Genomic DNA, 20,492 nt, shown 5'->3' with positions numbered 1-20,492 from the left:
CCTCACTTTGTATTGATATATTTTTCCCTCTTTTTAGCTAAAGGTCCTCTTTAAATTGTTCATCGCTATAGAATGAGTGGTAGTTTTAGGGAAGGGAGGGGCATTTGGCTGAGAGCAGCCGCAGACTTTGTAGGATTTCCTGCAGGATGGGAGTTGCTGTAATTTAGACTGTATAACGATCAGAATCGGCAGCTTGGCTCACCTCATCCAGCGGCAATCACAGACCTCTCCTCTCCCTCACTCTTTCCCTAGTGCCGGCTACTGCTGATGACGCGATCAGCAGAAGCCGGTACTAGAGGTGCAGTGAGGGAGAGGAGAGGTCTGTGATTGCCGCTGGATGAGGTGAGCCAAGCTGCTGATTCTGATAGTTATACACAGGGGCAGAGGAGGATGTTTGTGGGGGTGGGGAGGACAGAAGGGGACACAATGGCGACACAGGAGAACCCTTGGGGATACAGGAGGACATAATAATTTGGGGAGAACATGTACAAGACGCTCCTGGACAATGGATGCACCAGGTTTATAATACCTGCACAATGTTCTCACCAGAATTATTTTCCAGCCGGGTGGCATTAAAAAGTAGGCGGGTGGGCCGCAATCAGGGGAATGCAGGGCCGGAGCAACTCTGCTTACAGCATAGGAGGAAGATTAAGAGACGAGCCGATGACAGCCGGGTGCTCCCAAAATTAGCCAGGTGGAGCACCCGGCTAAAAGAGCCTGGGGAGAACACTGCCTGTAATTGTTTGTTTTCTTTTTCTCCGTTTTTTGTTTCCTCTAAACCTAGGTGCGTCTTATATTTCAGAACATCTTATGTGCCAAAAAATACGGTATATATTACCGGACTACCCCACATCTCCTTGTGGTCTATAATGCCCTCTTATTTTATTTTCAGGAGTGCTGGACAAACATGAGCAGCTGACCTTATTAGGGCAACGTGTGGCCAACATCACCACTGACCCCAGCCTGGCGAAGGCCATTGTCCTGGCCACCATCTTCCGCTGTCTACAGCCCTTGCTGGTCACAGTGGCCTGTCTGACGAGAGACCCGTTTCATGGCCGACTTCTGAACCGAGCGGCGATCAACAAGGTAAGAGTGACTTCTGGTTCTGCGATTTACTTCTCCGCTGTGCCTGGAGCCTGTGGGACTGCATTGTGCTCTGAGATGACCTTACTCTGCACTGCAGACTACTTCACACAGGAGGGACAGACTTCTTCCTCCCTCTCTCTGAGACACTCAGTCTTGTGCTATGAACACACAGTAGACTAATCTCGACCAGTAACATGCAGGGAATCTAGCTTGTGCACACCAGCTCCCTATCCTCGTCAGTATGTCAGCGATCTACCTGGCAACTCGACCTGCCCGAGTGCACCGTTCTTCCAGCTCACTACTCTGGCGGTCCACGCATAGTAGCAGAATGTCCGTACAGCCGTCATCTTCAACACTGTTGCATTGGGAGAAACTGCTTTAACTCGCCAGGCATGTCTGACAAGTGGACCACTCCATCTTCACTTCATGTCATTTTTTAGCATCTACATTTTAAAGCAAACCTTAGGCAAAAAAAAACGTATGATATAATGAATTGTATGTGTAGTACCGATAATGAATAGAACATTTACCCTCAAAGAAAGTCTCATATTTTTATTTTCAGTGTTATAGCTTTTTTTTTTTTTTTTTTTTTTATAACATTGCATCATACTGTCATTTTTGCTGTTTAGAACCCACATTCTGTCTTTTAAGCTATAAAACAAAGCAGAAATAACGACCCTTTGAACTTTCCTGCAGTAAAACCTTCTCAAGCTGTCTCTCAGGGCCCATTCACACTAGAAGCGCTTTGCGATTAGCGGTTTTTAAAATCTCTCCCGTTCATTTTCATTAAAATCCCGGTAAAAATCGCAGCGATTTGCGCATACGCGATCATGGCGTTTTTTTTTTCTGCAATTTTTACCGTCATTTTAATGAAAGTGAATGGGAACGATTTTAAAAACCGCTAATCAATCGCAAAACGCTCAGAAAAGCGCTAGTGTGAATGGGCCCTCACTGGTTTTTTTTTGTTTTTTTTTGTTTTTACTCTTCCTGTATTGAAAAACGTGACTTTTTTTTTTTGCTACTAGTGTTCTATTTTTTAGCTGTACTACACATACAATTATCTCATCAGTTTATTTTCACGTCAGGTTTGCTTTAAAGGACAACTGTAACGAGGGATATGGAGGCTGCCATATTTATTTCCTTTTAAAAAATACCAGTTGCCTGGCAGCCCTGCTGGTTTGTTTGGCTGCAGCAGTATCTGAATCTGATGGAAAAATAAGCATGCAGCTAATCCTCTCAGATCTTACAATAATGTCAAACACCTGATCTGCTGCTGCTTGTTCAGGGGCTATGGCTAAAAGTATTCGAGGCAGAGGATCATCAGGATAGCCAGGCAACTGGTATTGCTGAAATGGATATAAATATGGCCGCCTCCATATCCCCCTCGTTAGTTGTCCTTTAAGCTGTTACTTTGTGCTTATATTGATGGTAAACTAGTTGCAGTGTGTGCTGATCTCCACTTTTGTCTTTTCTTTGGTTTGTTTGCATATCTTATGATAGCTGCGAAGCTCTTATCGGCACTGAGAAAGGGACGAAGGGTCGGTTCCCACTAGGAGCCGCCACCGTTTATGATTTGGCCGCGGCTCCCGTTGTGCTGTGAAGACGCAGCTGAATCGCTAGCTGTGCCATGCATGACTAAAGGCATTTGGCTGTGTGCTGCAGAAATCTGCAGCATGCAGTCCACAATCTCACAGCAGAGCCATGGGAAAGATAGGCAGCATTTCCCCGCCCCTCTTACCTGCGGGGAAACGATGCAGATTTGTGCTGAATTCGGCACTTGTGGAAACCGGCCCTAAAGAGGAGTCATTTCTTTGCACGAATAGTGAGTGTGAATCCCGTGACCGTATTTTGCCAACATTCTGAAACGGAGGTAAACTCAGCAAGCTAACTGCATCATTTATCAGAGACCCATTTTAAAACTCTTTAAAGAGGAGCTGTCAGCCATACTATCTCAGGAAAAAAAAACGTATGTATGTGTATATAAATGTATGTATGTATGTATGTATGTATGTATGTATGTATATGTAGATAAATACTTGCTCTACTTACATAACATATGTATTGCACTGTCCACGTTTTGCTTTTAGTGGTTTTTGTACAGTAAAAAAGAGAAAATCCTTCTTAGCATTTCCCATTTTTAGCTGTGGCTATTTAGAAGCCAATCCTGATGTCATTTCCTCCCTCACTCTCCTCTGCCTGATTGTGTATGCATTGCCCACCCTCCAATATAGAAAATGCATTGTTTCATCGTGAGAAATATTGGCCAATCAGAGAGGAACAGAGGTGTGGGAGGGAAAGAGGCTTCAGCCAATCAGGCTGCATTAGTTAAGTCTGAGGGGAATTAGAGAAGCAAAATAGGACAACCCAGCATGCCCTGCAACTTCCTTTTTGTGTACCAAATTTTCTGTGTACCAAATGAGTCAGGTAAACTGGGGAATGATCATTTATCAACAAGAAAAGTAAGTGATTTTAACTTTTGGATTGCCTGATTAGCATCCCTATTACTTGTTTACCAGATAAAAATAATTGATTTTTGATTTTATGCCCGACAGTTAATTTACAGTGTACCCGAGATGAGAAGCGTCTCAAGTACTATACTTACCTAGGGCTTCATTAAGCCCCTTTAAGGCCGCTCATCCATTACCGTCTCAATTCAGCCTGAAAGCCTGGCCGGGTCGCACTTCGTCGCGCATGTGCGGTTCAGCCAAGGCCACCTTGCTCCCACGGCTGGGATCATTCTGCACTTCCACAGTACTACTGCGCAGGTGCAGACCGCTTCCAGGGACAGGAGTGCATCTGGCTGCGCATGCGTGATGAAGCGTGACCCGGCCAGGCTTTTGGGCTGAATGGCGGGGGACAGGAGCCACCCCAGGAGACGGCAAGGGATGAGCGGCCTTAAAGGACCTTTGCTATGAAAATCTTAAAATTTTAAATACATGTAAGCTTATACAAATAAGAAGTACGTTTTTTCCACAGGAGAAAAGTCATTTTATGGCTCATTTTACTATGTTGCTGTCACTTACAGTAAATAGTAGAAATCTGACATTACCGACAGATTTTGGACTAGCCCATCTTCTCATATGGGGAGGTTCTCAGGGTTTTCTTTATTTTTAAAAGCACTTAGAGAATAGCGGTTGCTTTGTCCAACTGCTAAAAAAGTGTACAGAGAGCAGGGAGGCTGGCCGCATCTTTGTATAAATCCTTTTCAGAGAATGTCTTTATAAAGAATAAAGGCCATGCTGAGAATCCCCTATGGAGAGATGGACTAGCCCAAAACCTGTCGGTAATGTCAGATTTCTACAACCTACTGTAAGTGACAGCAACATAGGAGAGAAGTAATTTATTGCTCATTTTACTCTGGAAGAAATGAACTTATTTGTATGTGTTTTAAATTTTACGATTTTGTGACAGTTCCTCTTTAAGGAAGCCCCCAGGTAAGTATTGTACCGAAGATACTTCATCTCAGGTTCCCTTTAACACTTTAGTACAAGTACACTAACGTTTCAAGTAGGGCCCTGAAGCTTTGCAGCCCAGCAGAGAGTCCTCAGTTGCGTGTTGTGTGTCTGCAGGTGAAGGCGGGATTCAGCGCTGAGACGTGCAGCGATCACTTGGCATTTGTTCGAATTCTTCAGGCCTGGAGGGAAGTTCTCCGGCAGAGAGAGGCTGTCTCCAGGGAGGAGTTCCTGGCCGATAATTTCCTTTCCAAGGCAGCGCTGCGCTTCATCCAAGGTGAGACCAGTGGCAGGCCTTCAAATGGCTTCAGCAATGTATATAGTACCTGCAGTTCCTGGAGCACAGAACTGTCGCCCAAAAGGATCAGGATGTGATAGCTTGAACAGTTATGAAGCACTATCATATACAGACATATAGACTGACGCCGAGCGATGTGTACGGTTTCTATGGAGATGGGAGGAGGGAAAAGGGTGCGACGCATGCGTTGTGGGAGTGGTAAGGAGAGGAACAATATGTTAGTTTTTCTCTGTTTAACCTCCCTAGCTGTATAATTAATTCCAGATTTTAGGGTCTTTTTTTTTAGAAAGATTCAGACCCCAAAATCAGGAAAAAACTCATGTCGCTAGAGTCTCTGCAGCAGCCCCTGCACTCACTTACCTCCCTGGGCTCCAGTGCTGCAATTTTCCCTCTGTCCTCCGGGTGGTGCTGTAACTCTGTGGTGAGATCATCAGTGCGATTCAGAGCCTCCGTGGAGAGGAAGTAGAATGGCTGCCTTGGTCTGGATCCCCCGGGAGGTGGGTAAAACACCCAATGCATTCCATTGCTCTGCATTGAGCTCCCGGCGGCTAGCCCGAGCCTCGCTCGGGGTTACAGCCAGGTAGGTTAAGCATCACGTCTGTACACACACTAGATTGTTGTCCAAGTTCTGTCTAGTTCCTGTATGAGGCATTACTAGTGCAGTGATGCAGCCAGACTATACAAACAATTACCATACAGGAGAAAAAACGGGTAATACGGACAATGCTCAGTCACAGCATACATAGTGGGCATTGTATAGCTATACCATATTAGGGGTTGCTCTGCCCATAAGAGTTTAAAGGTAGCCACACACACCATACAATTAAAAGATCCATTTTTTTTCACCAATTCGATAATTTTGATCGGTTGTCCCAGTTTTTCAATCAATAAATCCAATCAAATTTCCCATTTTTCTTCGATTTTGGGTGATTGGATATGTTGGAAATTTCAGACAAACTCAAGAATTGTATAGTGTGTGATGGATTGTCAATTACTTGCTGTACATTTCCAATCATCATTTTTTTTTTTTATTTATTTTTTTTTTTTTCTGAGCTTTCAATTATTTTATTCATGATTGGGGAAAAATTTAGTGTGTGGTACAGTGGTCATATTTTTAAATTATTAAAATCAGTCAGAAAAATTGATTGCTGTTCTTGAATTGAACAGATGTTTAAAACATGGTATGGTGTGTGTGGCCAACTTTAGGTCTAGGATGTTGGGTAGGATGTCCTAGGTCAGATTAATGTACTGTTTGAAGAAGTGAGTTTTGAGGTTGTTTTTGAAGATCTTGAGGGAAGAGGGTTCCACAGGAGAGGAGAAGCTTGTGAGAAGTCCTGAATGTAATGCATGTTGTGTCCTCTAGGTCTGGTCTTGCAGTTTGCATCCAACGTTGAGGAAGCTGATCTGGTGGCTTCTTCCAATGACTGTGTGAAGGAAGATGCTCTGTGTAACCAGCTCAGCAGTCAGGACGAGTTGGTGAAGGGGGTCCTGCTGGCTGGATTGTACCCCAATCTTATTCAGGTAATTAGGAGGGAGACGCAGCCTGTCTGGCATTAGCTGATGACTTTTGCCATAAGTGATTTGGTGCTCTCTTCTCCATAGGTCAAGCGTGGTCACGTCATCAGCGGAAAGTTCCGGCCCAACAGTCTCTGGTACAAGGCAAAGGGTGGCGCGGTCCTACTTCACAAGAGCACAGTGAACAGGTGATGCTCTTTATCTCACACCCATTCACACTTGGGTGCTTTGCACCCGCAATTTGTACTTTGCTGATCGCTGGCGAATGCAGGGAATCCCCGACTTACAAACATCTGCTGATATGAAGCGTCTGGGACTCCCTGTACTGTGTCCCCTGGTGTGTTTCCCGCTCCCCCATGTAGCCGTGTGTAAGTAGGAGAAGCGGCAGCGTCTCCACTCATTAATGGCACCAATGGCGTCCACAACGATTAGGAATTGTTTGCAGGCTTGTCAGAAATATTGCATTAGTCTTAATTTTTTTTTTCTTTGATTTTTCCTTGGTGATGGGTGTGGCTAAATTGAGGGCGAAACAAGTTCTTTGCTCAGTATAAAGATCAGGGCTGGATTTACATCACGAGTGCCTATAGCACGGATGTCCTGGCACCCCAGACGTCACCCTCCATGAACCTACAAACCTCAGTTGGATCACACCACAAGTGTGCTGGCTGTCCCAGTTGTCACCTCTTCCTTAAGGTGGCCATAGATTTATAGATTTGCAGCAGATTAGACTATCAGATAGATTTCTGTCAGATGCCTGTCAAGTCAAATCTAACAGGAATCTATCTGATGTGTGCCACACAGTAGGAACAGATTTCTAATAGATTTCATAATGAAATCTATTGGAAATCTATCTAAATGCATTATTGGACCATTAGATCCAATGCAACTCTATGGGCCATGGCTCTGCTTGCAGCAGATCTACCTAGATCTTCCATCCTGTCAGATCAAATCCATCGAAACGGCCACAAATCGATCGCTTGATTTGAAAGAATCTATTTCTGATCGATTCTATAGAATCAATCGATCGATGGCTGAAATCGACCAGTGTATGGGCCCCTTAACTTTCCTAGCCAGTCATAGGCAGCTACAGGTGCCCCTTAGCATTAGGTAGCCAGAAGTACCCTCAATATTAAGTAGCTAGAGGTGCTGAAGGGAGATCTCCTCTATGGAATGCCTGAGATCCTGGTGAGTAATCTCACATTTATACAAAAAGGATACCACAAAATTCCCCACTCAGGAATAAAGGTGGCCATACACTTATAGCTTGTCAAATCTATCTGATGTGTTCCACCCACTAGGAACAGATTTCCAATAGTTTTCAGAATGAAATCCATTGGACATCTATTTAAAGGGAACCAGAGGCCCCCCCAAAAAATTCTATACATACCTGGGGCTTCCTCCAGCCCCATATGCACGGATCGCTCCCACGCCGCCGTCCTCCGCTTCCTGGATCTGCCGGTATCGGGTCCCGTCACTTCTGGCGGACGCGGCCAATTGTCTGCATGAGCAGGGGCTCCCTCCATACCCTTACGCGTGCGGCTGCGCAGTATGCAGCTGCACGCGTACGGGTATGCTGGGAGCCCCTGTGATGCGGACAATTGTCCGCGTGCTGCCACCGATTGGCCGAAACTATGGGACCCGGTACCGCCGGATACAGGAAGCGGAGGAGGGCGGCGTGGGAGCGATCCGTGCGTATGGGGCTGGAGGAAGCCCCAGGTATGTATAGAATCTTTTTTCTGGGGCTTCTGGTTCCCTTTAAAATCGATCTAAATGCATTATTGGACCATTAGATCCAATGCAACTCTATGGGTCATCGATTTTCTGCCAGCAGCAGATCGACCTAGCTCTTACATCCTGTCAGATCAAATCGATAAAAATTGGCAGCCAATCGATCAGCAATCGATTTCCGATCGATCAAAAGCTGAAATCGACCAGTGTATGGGCCCCTTAAGAAGTCACTCTTTGTAGATCAGAAGACGAGGGGTTACACCCTTCCACCAAGGGTGGACTCGGGGAACGTACAAGCAGACAGTCGGCAGAAAGGATAAATTAACCGGTTCAGCGCCGCGGTCCGAAAATCTCATGCATCCGAGCAACGTTCACCTCCCATTCCTTCGCCTGTAACTTTATTGCTACTTATCACAATGAATTGATCTATATCTTGTTTTTTCCGCCACTAATTAGGCTTTCTTTGGGTGCTACATTTTGCTAAGAATTATTTTTTTCTAAATCTATTTTAACAGGAAGATTAAGAAAGAAATGAAAAAAATTCATTATTTCTCAGTTTTTGGCCATTGTAGTTTGAAATTAACCACTTGAGGACCCCCCCTTTACCCCCCCTTAAGGACCAGCGCTGTTGTAGCTGATCTGTGCTGGGTGGGCTCTGCAGCCCCCAGCACAGATCAGCGTGCAGGCAGAGCGACCAGATCGCCCCCCTTTTTTCCCCACTAGGGGGATGATGTGCTGGGGGGGGTCTGATCGCTCCTGCCTGCCGGGTGTTGCGGGGGGGGGGCACCTCAAAGCCCCCCTCCGCGGCGAAATCCTCCCCCTCCCTCTCCTACCTGGCCCCCCCCTGGAGATCCGGGCTGCACAGGACGCTATCCGTCCTGTGCAGCCAGTGACGGGACGTCCCCTGTCACATGGCGGCGATCCCCGGCCGCTGATTGGCCGGGGATCGCCGATCTGCCTTACGGCGCTGCTGCGCAGCAGCGCCGTACAAATGTAAACAAAGCGGATTATTTCCGCTTGTGTTTACATTTAGCCTGCGAGCCGCCATCGGCGGCCCGCAGGCTATTCACGGAACCCCCCGCCGTGAATTGACAGGAAGCAGCCGCTCGCACGAGCGGCTGCTTCCTGATTAATCAGCCTGCAGCTGGCGACGCAATACTGCGTCGCTGGTCCTGCAGCTGCCACTTTGCCGACGCGCGTTATGAGTGCGCGGTCGGCAAGTGGTTAATATACGCTACCGTAATTAAAACTCATGTATTTTATTTGCCCATCTGTCCCGGTTATTACACCGTTTAAACGATGTCCCTATCACAATTTATGGTGCCGATATTTCATTTAGAAATAAAGGTGCATTTTTTCAATTTGCGACTATTTATAAGCTTATAATTTTAAATAATATAATAACATATTCTCTTGACATGCATATTTAAAAAGTTCAGACCCTTGGGTAACTATTTATGTTTTTTTTTTTTTTTAATTGTATTTTTTATTTTTATTTTTAATAAAAAAAAGTGTATGTGGGTAATTTTTGGTTTGGGAGGGAAACTGTTAATTTTAAATGTAAAATAATAATTTTTTTTTAATTAAAAATGTATTGTGGTGCAGTTTACTATTTGGCCACAAGATGGCCACAGTGAAAAAAGTCCTGAATGCCAACGATCTCGCATCCAGGAACTTAAAAGCAGGGGAGATGTTTCCTGGGGGCAGAAATACCGCGCTCAATGGAGAGAAAGCGTCGGTATTTCTGCGGGGAAGATAGATCGGTGAATGGGAATTATATTCCTATTCACTGATCAGAGGGCTAGCGGCGGGCAGCGGGAGTGCGCGCGGGGTGCGCCCGATCGCGTGCACGAGGCGGCAGCAGCACCTATCTGGACGAGGAAGCTCGTCCAGATAGGCCGAACTGGATAAGCTAGAAATGTTAAAAATAGAGGAGGCAGCGGTAGGCTTATCTGCTCCAAGTAGACACAAGATACTGTTGATGATCTTCAACAATTTTTATTTTTTTATTTACATACTCCAAAGTGCTGTGCACCACGTTTCACAGGTATATCCCTCTTCATCAGGCAATAGACGGAGCATTTAACCTCCTGAGCGATAATCCCGAGCTGAGCTCGGGGTATATCGCGCAGGAGGATTTCTCAGGCCCTGGTGGGCCGATTTGCATAATTTTTTTTTTAGTTACACGCAGCTAGCACTTTGCTAGCTGCGTGTAACTTCCGATCGCCGCGCAGCCCCCCCCCCTCCCCGACCCCTTGCGCAGCCTGGCCAATCAGTGCCAGGCAGCGCTGAGGGGTGGATCGGGACTCCCTCTGACGTCACGACGTCGGTGACGTCATCCCGCCCCGTCGCCATGGCAACTGGGGAAGCCCAGCAGGAAATCCCGTTCTGAACGGGATTTCCTGCTTACTCTGATCGCCGAAGGCAATCGGAGTGGGTGGGGGGATGCCGCTGCGCTGCGGCTATCATGTAGCGAGCCCTGGGCTCGCTACATGATTTAAAAAATAAAAAATTAAAAAAAATAGTGCTGCGCCACCTCCTGGGCGATATAATTGTATCGCCCAGAGGGTTAAGTATTGCAGGTCTAGATCAAAGTCAGAGCCACTTGGCTGTGAACTAGACCTGAATGAAGGCTGACAAATTTGGTTATTTCCAAACAAGACCAGTTGCCTGGCAGTCCTGCTGATCCTCTGCCTCTAACGGACCCTGAACAAGCATGTAGACAAAATATCTGACAAAATTAGCCGAATGCTTGTTTTGGGTGTGTGATCCAGACACTACTGCAGCCAGATAGATCAGCAGGACTGCCAGGCAAGTGGTATTGTTTAAACGGAAATAAATACTGTATAGCGGCCTCCATATTACTCTCACTTCAGCTGCCCTTTTTAGGAAGTTGTCTGATAGATTCATTTCTGATAGACAAGTGATCTAGTTGGTCCATTGATGGAATTGTCTGATGGCTCAAAATAAAATAGTCTTCAAGCTGATCCAAAACAAATTATACATTTGTTATTTAGTATTTATTTAGCGCAGACCTCTTCCGCAGCACTGTACAGAGTATATTGTTTTGTCACTTAAAGGGAAGGTCCAAGCAAAATAAAAGTAGAAGGTAGAAGCCCCAGGTAAGTGAAACTTTTTTTTTTTTTTTTATTTTGCTTGGACCTTCCCTTTAATTGTTTCTCAGAGCAGCTCACAATGTAATCCCTACCATAGTCCTATGTCTATGTATGTATTGTGTAGTGTATGTATCGTAGTCTAGGGCTAATTTAGGGGGAAGCCAAGTAATTTATATGTATGTTTTTGGGATGTGGGAGGAAACCGGAGTGCCCGGAGGAAACCCACACAGACATGGGGAGAACATACAAACTCTAGGACCCAGTGCTGCAAGGCAAGACTGCTAACCATTATACCATTACATAAAAATAATCCGAACTGGAATAATCGGAAACATTTTTAATTTTGGTGGTCAGATATTTATTTTTTTTTTTTCTCCATTTGTTGTATTGTGTGATGTTTTTAAGAGATGAGCAGCACTTCCGCAGCCCGTGGCTGACCTACTTCCAGGCGGTGAAGTCTACTGGCGCAGTGTTTGTGCGGGACAGCTCAATGGTTAACCCGCTGGCGGTGCTCTTAATGGCAGACAGCTCAATATCCTACAAAGGTCAGTACAGCGATGGCGCACAACACAGCTGCTCTCGTGTACAGCGTGGTGATTGGTTCAGCATACCTACATTTTATGTTAACTTATCTTCTAAACCAAAGTTCCTTAAAGCCGAACTGAACTCTGAACTTCTTTACGGCTCTAAAAGATAAGCAGCGGCATAACTTTTACAGAAAAACATTTACATGTTACAAGCTTATAGAGCTCCCACAGAGATTCAGCTGTGTGGTTGCTTCCTGGTTTGCTGGGAGCACAGAAAGGGTTAAACTCAGCAGACAGCTGGGAGCTCAAATTACACTAGCTCATTACTTGCTGAGGAGGGAGAATTAGACACGCTGTTCTATATAAACACACACAGGGTGGACTTCTGTGTTCTCCTCTCCTGTGCAAAGAAATAATGTCCCCTTTAAATCAGTCCTCAGGGACCCCTAAAGGCTACCCTATACCATTAGGTCATTTTAAGCGATGGCCAACTCAAGGGCCGAGGTCCTCACACATTTTTGGAAGAGCTCAAATTAATTGATGAGACTGAATCAGGAAGGACGTGGATCATCAAGTAGGGCACATTTCTCGGTCCATTCTAAACAATGGCATGGATATGGCCCTCGACGACCAGATTTCTAATCTGTATCTGTACAGTAGATTCAGTAAAACATTAAAGAGACTCTGAAGTCTCTAAATTCAGTTTTTTCTTGTACAATCAGCTTTAATATCATTGCCCTAACTGAAACGCTGCAACCCTGTGGCTGCACACTAACTAAATCTCCCCAAACTGCCGGGCAAAAATCCACGACTTTCTTGGTCGTTGATTTTTGCTGCTGGAGGAGGCAGAGCTTTGGGCTCTAGCTCTGCCTCCATGCTTGTCAATCCGTGCTTATCTCCGCCTCACTCAGTGAAAGAAGACTGAGGGGGCGGGAGGAGGTGGCGATCCACGCAGATGGATGTGTGAAGAGGCAGAGCAACAGCCCAAAGCTCTGCCTCTTCACGGAAGCGCTCCCCACAATGTGCCCCGGGGAGTTTGGGGTGATTTAGTTAGTGTGCAGCCGCAGGGATGCAGAGTTTCAGATAGGGCAATGTTATATTAAAGATGATTTTACAAAAAAAACAGGTATTTTGGAAGATTTCAGTCTCTCTTTAAATGTAACTAAAACGTATAACATTTTATAAGAAAACAAAAAATGGACCAAGCTAATACTGCCGAGGTGGAATAGGATTGGTACATTGTCAAGCAGCATACATTTGCATAATACTATCAATTCAGAATTATTTGCAATTCATTGACAATCGCTTGAGAATCTTCACATAACCTTGAGGTCACCCTTGTATGTCTTCTGTGCCTTTGCAGAGAACGGAGAGCAGATGATCGTCTCGCTGTCAGACTCAGACCTCTTGAAGTTGGAGAGTGACTCTCGGACAATCGGGCTGCTCAGCGATTTGCGGCAGGCGCTGCGTCACATGGTGGAGAGGAATCTGCAGGAACAGCTCCCTCCTCTGTCCACGTATGAAGAGGACCAATACACAGAACTTCTGTCCATACTGGTGGATCTTCTGAACAGGACTTCTCATTGTTTCCAAGAAGAGGTGCAAATGGAGGAGTGAGACTGCAATCCCTTATTTATTTCCTCTGCTTGCGATCTACAGGCAGAGAATGAGTTATCTCCTGACCACTGCATTGTAAGCAGGAGAGGACGGAGGGGGAAAAGACTGATGTGTCACCGGATAGAGAATTATCGGCCTGGTGTTACTGTTCTCAGCTTGTGTTCAAGTCTCTAGCGTTCTCTTCAGCACTTTAGCAAACCTGATGCGGAAAAAACCTCATGATGAATTGTATGTGTAGTATGGATAATGAATATAACATTAATAGCAAAGAAAAGTCTCATTTTACCATTCAGTTATATAGCGTTTTTTTTTATTTTTTTTTTAATAACATTCTATCACTTTGAAAACCACTCTTTTGAAGGAGAACTGTAGTGAGAGGTATATGGAGGCTGCCATATTTATTTCCTTTTAAGCAATACCAGTTGCCTGGCTATTCAGCTAATCCTTTGCCTCTAATACTTTCAGCCATAGGCCCTGAACAAGCATGCAGCAGATCAGGTGTTTCTGACAAATTTAGACAGATATGACAAGATTAGCTGCATGCTTGTTTCTGGTGTGATTCAGACACTTCTTTAGGCAAATAGACCATCAGGGCTGCCAGGCAACTGGTATTGCTTAAAAGGAAATAAATATGGCAGCCTCCATATCCCTCTCACTACAGTTCTCCTTTAAGCTATGAAATAAAGCAGAAATAATGACCCCTTGAACTTTCCTGAAGTAAAACCTTATCTTAAAGAGAAACTCCGACCAAGAATTGAACTTTATCCCAATCAGTAGCTGATACCCCCTTTTACATGAGAAATCTATTCCTTTTCACAAACAGACCATCAGGGGGCGCTGTATGACTGATATTGTGGTGAAACCAGGGCTGTGGAGTCGGTACAAAAATCTTCCGACTCAGACTCCTTGGTTTATGAAATTCCGACTCCGGGTACCCAAAATGGCTCAGACTCCTCGACTCCGACTCCTTAGTCTAATTGAAGCATTAAGATCAGATACATCAGTCTAATTGTTTCCAGTACAGGAAGAGTTAAACTCTAGTTGTTATCTCTATACAAAAAAGCCATTATCTATATGACTTTCAAAGTCATGGAGAGGTCTGTTTTCTGACTTTTATTATCTCAACTGTTAGTTAACTATTTACTTTTTCTCTGCTAGAGGAGAGGTCATTACTTCACAGACTGCTCGGAAAGAATCATTTTGAATGCTGAGTGTTGTGTAATCTGCACATATTAGAGAATGATGCAATGTTAGAAAAAACATGATATACCTGAAAATAAAAATGAGAATATTTTCTTTGCTGCTAATCTTCTAGTAATTATTCATAGTACAGAACCAATTCATTATATCATATATTTTTTTTCGCTTCAGTGTCTATTTAACGGCTGTGGATTTTGTACAAAAATCATCCAACTCCTCAGTTTACGAAACCACGACTCCGACTCCAGGTGCCCAAAATTGCCCCGACCTCGACTCCACAGCCCTGGTTGAAACCCCTCCCACAAGAAGCTCTGAGGACCGTGGTACTCCTGGCAGTCTCCTGTCTGTGAACCTTGTTGCATTGTGGGAAATAGCTGTTTTGGCAGTTGCAAACAGCTGTAAACAGCTAACAGCAGCTACATCACCTGCCAGCAGTAAAAATGTCACCATGTGATAAATGTCAGAATGTAAATCTGGGATTTAAAAGATTTTACAATGGGCAAACACTGACTAAATAAGTTATACATAATTATTGTAAATATGAAGCACTTTTTTTATGACATTATTTTCACTGGTGTTTCTCTTTAAATTGTCTCACTGTTTCTTGGCTGTTTAAAGGGAACCTAAACTGAGAGGGATATGGCTGTTTCCTTATAAACAATACCAGTTGCTTGTCAGTTCTGCTGATCTCATAAGCTGCAGTAGTGGCTGAATTACACACCTGAAAAAAGCATGCAGCAAATCCAGTCTGACTTTAGTCAGAGCACCTGATTTGCATGCTTGTTGAGTGGGCTGTGGCTAAAAGTTTGAGGGCTCGTTTCCACTATCGCGAATCCGCATGCGGATTCGCACCTGTAATGCAAGTGGATGGGCCTGTTTCCACTGTATCGTTGAGGTGCGTTTTTTTTCAGCGGTGAAAAAACGGACAAAAGAGCCGCAGAATTCGCCTGCGAGTGGAATGCATGCGAATCGCAGGCAATGTATTTAACCACTTTACCCCCAGCGGTACGAATTTCTCCGCCCCTTTTTTCCCCCCTAAAAAACCAGGGACGGAGAAATCCGTACCTTCCGCGTTACCGCCGCTGTCCGCGCTCCCGCCGCTCGTGCGCGCGCACCCGCCGCTCGTGCACGCCGCCGCCCGCTCACCCGGAGATCAATGAACGGGAAAATCCATTCCCGTTCGTTGATCTAAGCCCCCGCAATGATCTGCTGCTTCTTTCAGAAACAGGGAGATCATTGTGAGTCTCCCAGCCTCCTACTGCTTCCTGTAAGCGTCCTTCCGGACGCTTACAGGTCGCATGTAAACAAACACTCTGTGGCCATCTTGTGGCCAAATAGTAAACTACACCCTAAAAGCATTTTACATATTCAAACATTACATTTACACAATAAATTAACTCATTACCTCCCACACTCCCCAATTGTTATTTTTTTTTTTTGTAATTAAAAAAAAAAAAACATACAATAAAAAAAAAAACATAAATAGCTTAGGGACTGAACTTTTTAAATATTTATGTCAAGAGGGTATAACACTGTTACTTTATAAACTGCGGGCTTGTAATTAGGGATGGATGCAAAACTGAAAAAAATGCACCTTTATTTCCAAATAAAATATTGGCGCCAAACATTGTGATAGGGACATAATTTAAATGGTTTTATAACCGGGACAAATGGGTTAATAAATTTCATGGGTTTTAATTACAGTAGCATGCTTTATTTAAAAACTATAATGGCCGAAAACTGAAAAATAATAATAATTTTTTCCCACTTCCCCATTAAAACACATTTAGAATAAAATAATTCTTGGCATAATGTCCTACCTAAAGAAAGCCTAATTGGTGGTGAAAAAAACAAGATATAGTTCATTTCATTGGGATAAGTAATAAAGTTATAGACGAATGAATGGAAGGAGCGCTGAAAGGTGAAAATTGCTCTGGTGGTCAGGGGGTAAAACTCCTCAGTGGTGAAGTGGTTAATGGGGAAATCGCATGCGGTTTTCTTACGTGATTACACGTGCGATTCCGCATAGGAACCAAAGTAAATTAACACAGGCAGTGACATGGTTAAAACCGCATATAGCCTAACCTATGCGTAATTGCGTAAAATAACACGTAAAAAACCGCACCTGCATGCGATTTCATCAGCGGTGGAATCCAGGCGATTCCGCACCGCAATAGTGGAAATGAGCCCTCAGAGACACAGGATCAGCAGGAGAGTCAGGCAACTGGTATTATTTTAAAAGGAAAAATACATAGCGTCAGTTTAGGTTCCCTTTAAGTGCTTCAGAAAACAAGACTGTATCCAACCAAGTTGGGCCGGAGTTCTTAGTTTTTTTTTTTTTTTTTTTTTTTTTTTTGTGTGTGCATAGGAAACAACTTCCTGTACTGGGAAACAATATGAGACTCGTTTCTTTGCTTCTAATGTTCTATGTCTTAGCTGTAGTCCACATACAATTCATTAGATCATACGTTTATTTTTGCTTTGTTGCTTTAACTTCTGTGGTCATTTTCAGCAGATTTACCTAAATCTAAATATAGAATTTTGTTTTCTTAAAGCTGCATATTTGTAAATATCTTGTGTCATGTGATCAGGATGTTTGGGGGCATAAAGCAATGATTTACCATACAGAATAACTGAATATTATGGAAGTGCTGTTTTATATGAAGCTGAATATGTACAAACTGAATGTGTACAAATACATTTTGCTTCAGGCCATGTTCACAGTGGTGCATTGCGGTGCAACGGGCGCTTTATAACGTGGCTTGCCACATTGCAATACCTCTACAATCTGCACTGTGTGGCGGGAGCGTTGCGGCATTATAATGCACTGCATGCAATGCGTTACTGCTAAATGTGCATCTTAAACAGTCGGAGTGAAGCATGCTTTTCATTGACTCTGCCTTGCTGTACCAGACGCAATGCAAGCATAACGTGTGGCGCCACTGACCCAATCTGCTGCTGCTGTAAAAGGGAATGCAGTGGTGCCTTGAGGCATAACGGTCGCTTTAAAACATGGCTTTCCGCACTGCAATGCACCACTTGTTCCCAGTGTGGCAGAGTAGTGGCATTAACCACTTAAGGACCATGTGGTTTTTTTAATGATCGGTGCTGCGCGGACTCTCCAGCCCGCAGCACCGATCAGGTAAAAGGCACTAGGGGGATGTCCTGCAGGGGGGGTCTGATCGCCGCTGGCTGCCTGCTCAAAGCCCCCCTCCGCAGCGATATTGTGCGCTCCCTCCCCTTACCTCTCTCTATCTTCTCCTCGGATAGGATAGGCTTCAGCCTATCAAATGATGGCGATCCCCGGCCAATCAGAAGCTGAGGATCGCCGATCTCCATCACAGCGCTGCTGCGTAGCAGCGCCGTATTGATGTAAACAGCGGGGACTTCTTCCCCGCATGTTTACGTGTGCGAGCGGCGATCAGCGGCTTGCACACTGTTCACGGAGACACCCTCCGTGAACTGACATGGAAAGGCTGCTCGTTCGAACGGCCGTTTCCATGCAAAACCACAAACGACCAGGCGCTGCCTATCGGCGTTAGCTGGTCGTTAAGTGGTTAATGCAAATGTTGACAGTGAAGCATACTTTTAATCAACTGTATGCAACACAATGTGCAGGTTACGTGCTGCGCCATTTTCCGCATCTGTTGCGTTGCTGCTGTTACAGGACTCTAGGCATGTAGCCTTTAAAGAGACTCTGTAACAAAATGTTGAGCCTTATTTCTTCTATCCTATATGTTCCCATAGCTGTTCTAATGTGCTCTGTCTTACTGCAGCCTTTCCTAGTTGCACAGTGGCTGTATTATCTCTGTTATATGATCTAATCTTCTCTCCTCTGTCAGGCTGAGGCAGTCAGGCTGGAATGTGCTGCTCTGCTTGTGATAGGATATAAGCTATACACACCCTCTCCAGGCCCCCTGCACACTCTGTATGACTCACACACTGAGCTACTCTGCTAGGTACACAGCTCTGGCATACTTCAATGAATGTGGCATTGACCAAGCAAAATAAGAGTTAAAACTTAAAGTAGATTGAAATATAAAATAAAACAGTGGAATATCTTAAGTCATTTTTAGGAGAAGAATAGCTACAATTGTTTGTTTCATTACTTTATTTTTCACCTCAGGTATCCTTTAAGTATACCTTAGGGCTGCATAGCCAGGCCAATCAGTGGTACAGTGTCCAAGGCTTCTTAAAAATTGCAGCCATCGCTGAATGGAGGCAGTCACTTGCTTCTTTTGAGCGGAACCAATACTTCCGTGGATGGGATTTGAAGGCTGTGTCCTGCAAAAAATCTCTGCTCACACTTGAGCCAATCATAAAGCCTCTCTTCAACATGCAGCAAATCCTAAGCCACTCACAGCTGTAATGCGAGTGTCTCTGATATCTTCATGGGTGGGACTTGGCATTCTAATATCCACCCTCACTACAAGTGAAAATAGCCTGTACTGCACTCCACACGCTACCAGGAGCAATCGTCCTGGTGTGATCAGTAGTTCAAAAAGGAATGGCGTGCTATGAACTGGCTGTCCTTCAGTGCCCGTCAGACTGTATCATGCAGTCTTTAAAAACTGCACCTCCAAGTATTATTGCTCTTAAAACATACTCTTGATGTTTTTAATGATTTTTTGGAATAAAAAAAGTGCAGGGCTGCTGTCCAGCAACAGCCTGCTGTTTCAGGCCAAGCAGCCTTTCCTCAGGCTGGTCAGACTCACACTGAGTCAGGGCTGGTGTACACCAGAGCGGTTCTGGAGCGTTTTTAAAAAAAATCTAGCTGTTTGAAAATTGCTTGTATTGTAATAGGCTGGTGCACACCAGAGCAGGTTTTTTTTTTCCACAAATGCAAACTTGGGGGATGCAGCATTTTTTGTTTTGTGGTGTTTCTGCCTCAATGTTAAAGTATAGGAAAGTGGAAAACTGCTCTGAAAAACGCTAGATTAGAGAGGTTTTCCAGGTGTTTGTGTTACAGTAGCTGTTCAGTAACAGCTTAAGTGTTCGTTTCCACTGTAGCGGTGCGAAATCGCCTGGATTCCACCGCTGAAGAAATCGCATGCTGCTGCGTTTCCCCATGCGGATTTACCCGCGATTTCGCATGGCAAGGAGCCAGGCGAATTTAACCATGTCACTGCCTGTGTTAAGTTCCACTGCCTTTCATGCGAAATCGCAGGGAAATCCGCATGACAAAGCCGCATGCAATTTCCCTATTGAATGCATTAGCGGCGATTTGCCCACATTCCTGCCGCACGCAGATTTTTCCCACACCGAAAAACGCAGCCGCCGCCGCACACGTAGAAACAGCCCCATCCACTAACATTGAGTATGCGAATCCGCATGCGGATTCGCTATAGTGGAAACGAGCCCTTACTGTAACAATCACAAAAACGCTCCAAAAACCGCTAGGCATGTTTAGAAAACCTCTCAAAACATGCCTAGAATTACTCTGAAAATCTGCTTCAAAAACCTCTAGAGTTTTTGCAGATCTGCTAGAGATTTTTTTGGTGTGTACTGGCCCTCAGTGGGAGTCTGACCAGGCTGTGGAAAGGCTGCTTGGCCTGAAACAGCAAGCTGTCACTTTTTTTTTTTTGAAGAATCCACGCTACCACGAGTGTTATCGCTAATATGGCCAGCCTTTGACCTGAGCTGTCACTCAAGGTGTCCGCTCTCAAGGGTGCATGTGCACAGGACATTGTTGCCCCGCACCGTCCCGCTCTCTCTCTGCCTCTGCTCCGTCTAACCAGCGTGGCGGTATGGACGAGCTCAGCTTGTCCATTACCGCCGGAGGCTGCCGCTCAGGCCCTGCTGGGCCGATTTGCTTCAACTAAAAAGGAGCACACGCAGCCGGCACTTTGCCAGCCGCGTGTGCTACATGATCGCAGCGTGCAGCGGCGAAAGAGGGTCCCCTCCAGCCGCCCGAGCCCAGCCGGACCAAACAGTTCCGGCCAGCGCTAAGGGC

General features: G+C 44.9%; 1 protein-coding gene across 1 annotated transcript in view; it reads left to right on the top strand.

Moving 5' to 3' along the window:
- Positions 1 to 15,953, top strand: part of DHX30 (DExH-box helicase 30) — a 53,178-nt gene extending 37,225 nt beyond the window's left edge. The window contains exons 14-19 of the mRNA XM_068235299.1: positions 893 to 1,086; positions 4,656 to 4,815; positions 6,200 to 6,357; positions 6,439 to 6,539; positions 11,601 to 11,740; positions 13,086 to 15,953. Of these exons, the coding sequence (XP_068091400.1) occupies positions 893 to 1,086; positions 4,656 to 4,815; positions 6,200 to 6,357; positions 6,439 to 6,539; positions 11,601 to 11,740; positions 13,086 to 13,339 (1,007 nt within the window). The 3' untranslated portion in view covers positions 13,340 to 15,953. The remainder of the gene's footprint in view (positions 1 to 892; positions 1,087 to 4,655; positions 4,816 to 6,199; positions 6,358 to 6,438; positions 6,540 to 11,600; positions 11,741 to 13,085) is intronic.
- Positions 15,954 to 20,492: the final 4,539 nt, after the last annotated feature.

This window comes from Hyperolius riggenbachi, chromosome 5 (genome assembly GCF_040937935.1).
Source record: "Hyperolius riggenbachi isolate aHypRig1 chromosome 5, aHypRig1.pri, whole genome shotgun sequence".
In the NCBI taxonomy this organism is placed as follows: domain Eukaryota; kingdom Metazoa; phylum Chordata; class Amphibia; order Anura; family Hyperoliidae; genus Hyperolius; species Hyperolius riggenbachi.
This window is presented reverse-complemented; position numbering and strand designations above follow the sequence as displayed.